Source organism: Salminus brasiliensis, chromosome 9, assembly GCF_030463535.1.
Source record: "Salminus brasiliensis chromosome 9, fSalBra1.hap2, whole genome shotgun sequence".
In the NCBI taxonomy this organism is placed as follows: domain Eukaryota; kingdom Metazoa; phylum Chordata; class Actinopteri; order Characiformes; family Bryconidae; genus Salminus; species Salminus brasiliensis.
The window spans coordinates 1,280,747-1,287,330 of NC_132886.1; the positions used below are offsets into that span (position 1 = coordinate 1,280,747).

Sequence of the window (6,584 nt, forward strand, 5' to 3'; positions counted from 1 at the left end):
TGTCCACACCTGTGGTCATTTACTGTGTGAGGGCGGTGGTGTGAGGTGATCACAGCACTGGTTCTGCTGTTAAACCACACTCACACTCCCAGTCTGAACTGGTGGGGCCAAGCAGAGCTGTGGCATTAGCACCAGTGTGTGTGTGTGTGTGTGTGTGTGTGTGTGTGTGTGTGTGTGTTATCTAAACTAGACTGGAGAACTGAGGGAGTTCCCCAAATCACACACACACACACACACACTGCCCTTACTGAACCTTTCAGCAAGCGATGACAGTGTGTGTGTGTGTGTGTGTGTGTGTGTGTGTGTGTGTGTGTGTGTGTGTGTGTGTGTGAGATGGGGGGGCATGTTGAGACAAGCAGGCTTCCAACCACCACTACTGACCAACTGCTACTGACCACTCATTCTACTGACCAACTGCTACTACTGACCAACCACTACTACTGACCAACTACTACTACTGACCACTCATCCTACTGACCAACCACTACTACTGACCAACCACTACTACTGACCACTCATCTTACTGACCAACCAAAACTACTGACCAACCACTACTACTGACCACTCATCCTACTGACTAACCACTACTACTGATCAACCACTACTACTGACCACTCATCCTACTGACCAACCACTACTACTGACCAACTGCTACTGACCACTCATCCTACTGACCAACCATTACTACTGACCACTCATCCTACTGACCAACCACTACTACTGACCACCCATCCTACTAACCAACCATTACTACTGACCACTCATCCTACTGACCAACCGCTACTACTGACCACTCATCCTACTGACCAGCCACTACTACTGACCACTCATCCTACTGACCAACCACTACTACTGACCAACCATTACTACTGACCAACCACTACTACTGACCAACTGCTACTGACCACTCATCCTACTCACCAACCATTACTACTGACCACTCATCCTACTGACCAACTCTTACTACTGACCAACCACTACTACTGACCACTCATCCTACTGACCAACTGTTACTACTGACCAACCACTACTACTGACCACTCATCCTACTGACCAACTGTTACTACTGACCAACCACTACTACTGACCACTCATCCTACTGACCAACCACTACTACTGACCACTCATCCTACTGACCAACCACTACTACTGACCAACCATTACTACTGACCACTCATCCTACTGACCAACCACTACTACTGACCAACTGCTACTGACCATTCATCCTACTGACCAACCATTACTACTGACCACTCATCCTACTGACCAACCACTACTACTGACCACCCATCCTACTAACCAACCATTACTACTGACAACTCATCCTACTGACCAACCACTACTACTGACCAACCACTACTACTGACCACTCATCCTACTGACTAACCACTACTACTGACCAACCACTACTAATGACCACTCATCCTACTGACCAACCACTACTACTGACCAACCACTACTATTGACCACTCATCCTGCTGACCAACCACTACTACTGACCAACCGCTACTTCTGACCAACCCCCGTCACCCCACTGTGATATGGACTTCATTAGCAGTGTGAACTTATATAATGCTATAATGTTACATTAGCTTTACACTGATGTAATTGTGCAGCTAATGTTAGCAATGAGCTATTGTTATAAACGTGTAGTTAATATCAGTGGTGTTATAAATGTGTAATTAATAGCAGTGGTGTTATAGATGTGTAGTTAATATCAGTGGTGTTATAAATGTGTAATTAATATCAGCTGTGTTATAAACGTGTAGTTAATATCAGTGGTGTTATAAATGTGTAATTAATAGCAGTGGTGTTATAGATGTGTAATTAATAGCAGTGGTGTTATAGATGTGTAGTTAATATCAGCTGTGTTATAAATGTGTAATTAATATCAGCTGTGTTATACATGTGTAATTAATATTAATAGTGTGTTAAATTAGTAGTTACCATCTGTTGTGTTATTAACACATAGCTAATCTCAGTGGTGTTATAAATGTGTAGTTAATATCAGCTGTGTTATAAATGTGTAATTAATATCAGTGGTGTTATAAATGTGTAATTAATATCAGCTGTGTTATAAATGTGCAATTAAAATCAGTGGTGTTATAAATGTGTAATTAATATCAGCTGTGTTATAAATGTGCAATTAAAATCAGTGGTGTTATAAATGTGTAATTAATATCAGCTGTGTTATAAATGTGTAGTTAATATCAGTGGTGTTATAAATGTATAGTTAATGTCAGTGATGTTATAAATGTGTAGTTAATATCAGTGGTGTTATAAATGTGTAATTAATAGCAGTGGTGTTATTAATGTGTAGCTAATGTCAGTGATGTTATAAATGTGTAGTTAATATCAGCTGTGTTATAAATGTGTAGTTAATATCAGTGGTGTTATAAATGTGTCATTAATATCAGTGGTGTTATAAATGTGTAATTAATATCAGCTGTGTTATAAATGTGCAATTAAAATCAGTGGTGTTATAAATGTGTAATTAATATCAGCTGTGTTATAAATGTGTAATTAATATCAGTGGTGTTATAAATGTATAGTTAATGTCAGTGATGTTATAAATGTGTAGTTAATATCAGTGGTGTTATAAATGTGTAATTAATAGCAGTGGTGTTATTAATGTGTAGCTAATGTCAGTGATGTTATAAATGTGTAGTTAATATCAGCTGTGTTATAAATGTGTAGTTAATATCAGTGGTGTTATAAATGTGTCATTAATATCAGTGGTGTTATAAATGTGTAATTAATATCAGTGGTGTTATAAATGTGTAATTAATATCAGCTGTGTTATAAATGTGTAATTAAAATCAGTGGTGTTATAAATGTGTAATTAATATCAGCTGTGTTATAAATGTGTAGTTAATATCAGTGGTGTTATAAATGTGTCATTAATATCAGTGGTGTTATAAATGTGTAATTAATATCAGCTGTGTTATAAATGTGTAAATATATCAGCTGTGTTATAAATGTGTAATTAATATTAATAGTGTGTTAAATTAGTAGTTAACGTCAGTGGTTGTTATAAATGTGTAATTAATATTAATAGTGTGTTAAATTAGTAGTTACCATCAGTTGTGTTATTAACACATAGCTAATCTCAGTGGTGTTATAAATGTGTAGTTAATATCAGCTGTGTTATAAATGTGTAATTAATATCAGCTGTGTTATAAATGTGTAATTAATATCAGCTGTGTTATAAGTGTGTAATTAATATCAGTGGTGTTATAAATGTGTAGTTAATATCAGTGGTGGTATAAATGTATAGTTAATGTCAGTGATGTTATAAATGTGTAGTTAATATCAGTGGTGTTATAAATGTGTAATTAATAGCAGTGGTGTTATTAATGTGTAGCTAATATCAGTGGTGGTATAAATGTATAGTTAATGTCAGTGATGTTATAAATGTGTAGTTAATATCAGTGGTGTTATAAATGTGTCATTAATATCAGTGGTGTTATAAATGTGTAATTAATATCAGCTGTGTTATAAATGTGTAAATAATATCAGCTGTGTTATAAATGTGTAGTTAATATCAGTGGTGTTATAAATGTGTCATTAATATCAATGGTGTTATAAATGTGTAGTTAATATCAGTGGTGTTATAAATGTGTCATTAATATCAGTGGTGTTATAAATGTGTAATTAATATCAGCTGTGTTATAAATGTGTAAATAATATCAGCTGTGTTATAAATGTGTAGTTAATATCAGTGGTGTTATAAATGTGTCATTAATATCAATGGTGTTATAAATGTGTAGTTAATATCAGTGGTGTTATAAATGTGTCATTAATATCAGTGGTGTTATAAATGTGTAATTAATATCAGCTGTGTTATAAATGTGTAAATAATATCAGCTGTGTTATAAATGTGTAGTTAATATCAGTGGTGTTATAAATGTGTCATTAATATCAATGGTGTTATAAATGTGTAGTTAATATCAGTGGTGTTATAAATGTGTAAATAATATCAGCTGTGTTATAAATGTGTAAATAATATCAGCTGTGTTATAAATGTGTAGTTAATATCAGTGGTGTTATAAATGTGTCATTAATATCAGTGGTGTTATAGATGTGTAATTAATAGCAGTGGTGTTATAAATGTGTAAATAATATCAGCTGTGTTATAAATGTGTAGTTAATATCAGTGGTGTTATAAATGTGTAAATAATATCAGCTGTGTTATAAATGTGTAGTTAATATCAGTGGTGTTATAAATGTGTCATTAATATCAGTGGTGTTATAAATGTGTAGTTAATATCAGTGGTGTTATAAATGTGTAATTAATAGCAGTGGTGTTATAGATGTGTAGTTAATATCAGCTGTGTTATAAATGTGTAGTTAATATCAGTGGTGTTATAAATGTGTAAATAATATCAGCTGTGTTATAAATGTGTAGTTAATATCAGTGGTGTTATAAATGTGTCATTAATATCAGTGGTGTTATAAATGTGTAGTTAATATCAGTGGTGTTATAAATGTGTAATTAATAGCAGTGGTGTTATAGATGTGTAGTTAATATCAGCTGTGTTATAAATGTGTAAATAATATCAGCTGTGTTATAAATGTGTAGTTAATATCAGTGGTGTTATAAATGTGTCATTAAAATCAGTGGTGTTATAAATGTGTCATTAATATCAGTGGTGTTATAAATGTGTAATTAATATCAGCTGTGTTATAAATGTGTAAATAATATCAGCTGTGTTATAAATGTGTAGTTAATATCAGTGGTGTTATAAATGTGTCATTAATATCAGTGGTGTTATAAATGTGTAGTTAATATCAGTGGTGTTATAAATGTGTCATTAATATCAGTGGTGTTATAAACGTGTAGTTAATATCAGTGGTGTTATAAATGTGTAGTTAATATCAGTGGTGTTATAAATGTGTAATTAATAGCAGTGGTGTTATAGATGTGTAGTTAATATCAGCTGTGTTATAAATGTGTAAATAATATCAGCTGTGTTATAAATGTGTAGTTAATATCAGTGGTGTTATAAATGTGTCATTAATATCAGTGGTGTTATAAATGTGTAATTAATATCAGCTGTGTTATAAATGTGTAAATAATATCAGCTGTGTTATAAATGTGTAGTTAATATCAGTGGTGTTATAAATGTGTCATTAATATCAGTGGTGTTATAAATGTGTAATTAATAGCAGTGGTGTTATAGATGTGTAGTTAATATCAGCTGTGTTATAAATGTGTAATTAATATCAGCTGTGTTATAAATGTGTAATTAATATCAGCTGTGTTATAAATGTGTAGTTAATATCAGTGGTGTTATAAATGTGTAATTAATATCAGCTGTGTTATAAATGTGTAGTTAATATCAGTGGTGTTATAAATGTGTAATTAATATCAGCTGTGTTATAAATGTGTAGTTAATCTCAGTGGTGTTATAAATGTGTAGTTAATATTCGTAGTGTGTTAAATTAGTAGTTAACTTCAGTGGTGTTATAACTGTGTAGTTAATATCAGCTGTGTTATAAATGTGTAGCTAATATCAGTGGTGTTATAAATGTGTAATTAATATCAGCTGTGTTATAAATGTGTAGTTAATATCAGTGGTGTTATAAATGTGTAATTAATATCAGCTGTGTTATAAATGTGTAGTTAATCTCAGTGGTGTTATAAATGTGTAGTTAATATTAGTAGTGTGTTAAATTAGTAGTTAACTTCAGTGGTGTTATAACTGTGTAGTTAATATCAGCTGTGCTATAAATGTGTAGTTAATCTCAGTGGTGTTATAAATGTGTAGTTAATATTAGTAGTGTGTTAAATTAGTAGTTAACTTCAGTGGTGTTATAACTGTGTAGTTAATATCAGCTGTGTTATAAATGTGTAGTTAATCTCAGTGGTGTTATAAATGTGTAGTTAATATTAGTAGTGTGTTAAATTAGTAGTTAACTTCAGTGGTGTTATAAATGTGTAGATAATATCAGCTGTGTTATAAATGTGTAGTTAATCTCAGTGGTGTTATAAATGTGTAATTAATATCAGCTGTGTGTTAAATTAGTAGTTACCATCAGTTGTGTTATGAACACATAGCTAATCTCAGTGGTGTTATAACTGTGTAATTAATATCAGTAGTCTTGTAAATATGTAGTTAGTAATAGTGGTTGTTATAAATGTGTTATTAATGCTCTCTCACCTGTTCCAGCCCCGCCGGCTCCATTCATTACTATGTAGAAGAAAACCTCTGGAGCAGATGCCATGCTGAACGGTGTGTGTGTGTTTCCTTCAGAAGAACCTAAACTAAACCTCATTCACACTCCGCTGGATCCAGCACACACTCCACGACTCCAGCACCACATTAACACTGCAGCTGGATCAGGAAAACGCAGACCTTCATCCAGGCCGATCAGATCCCAACTGAAAAGTTCCTCAGCTTCCTCCGCTGGAAGAGTTCGGGAGGAAATCACATTCTCCGACCTCCTGAAGCAGAATTTATTAGCTGTCAGTTCAGTTCAGTCCAGCACTGAGCCAGGCACACACTCAGCAGGGACTTTCTACACCACACTGGACTCTACCAACTGCAGCAGAGGGGGGTGGAGGAGGGTGGAGGCAGAAA

The 6,584-nt window shown here is 33.7% G+C and overlaps 1 protein-coding gene across 2 annotated transcripts in view; it reads right to left on the minus strand.

The window, feature by feature from the left end:
- pik3r3a (phosphoinositide-3-kinase, regulatory subunit 3a (gamma)) overlaps positions 1–6,584 on the minus strand; it is a 15,762-nt gene extending 9,178 nt beyond the window's left edge. For both annotated transcript variants that reach the window (XM_072687091.1, XM_072687090.1), the window contains exon 1: positions 6,165–6,584. In XM_072687091.1, coding sequence (XP_072543192.1) covers positions 6,165–6,279 — 115 coding nt within the window. In that variant the 5' untranslated portion in view covers positions 6,280–6,584. The remainder of the gene's footprint in view (positions 1–6,164) is intronic.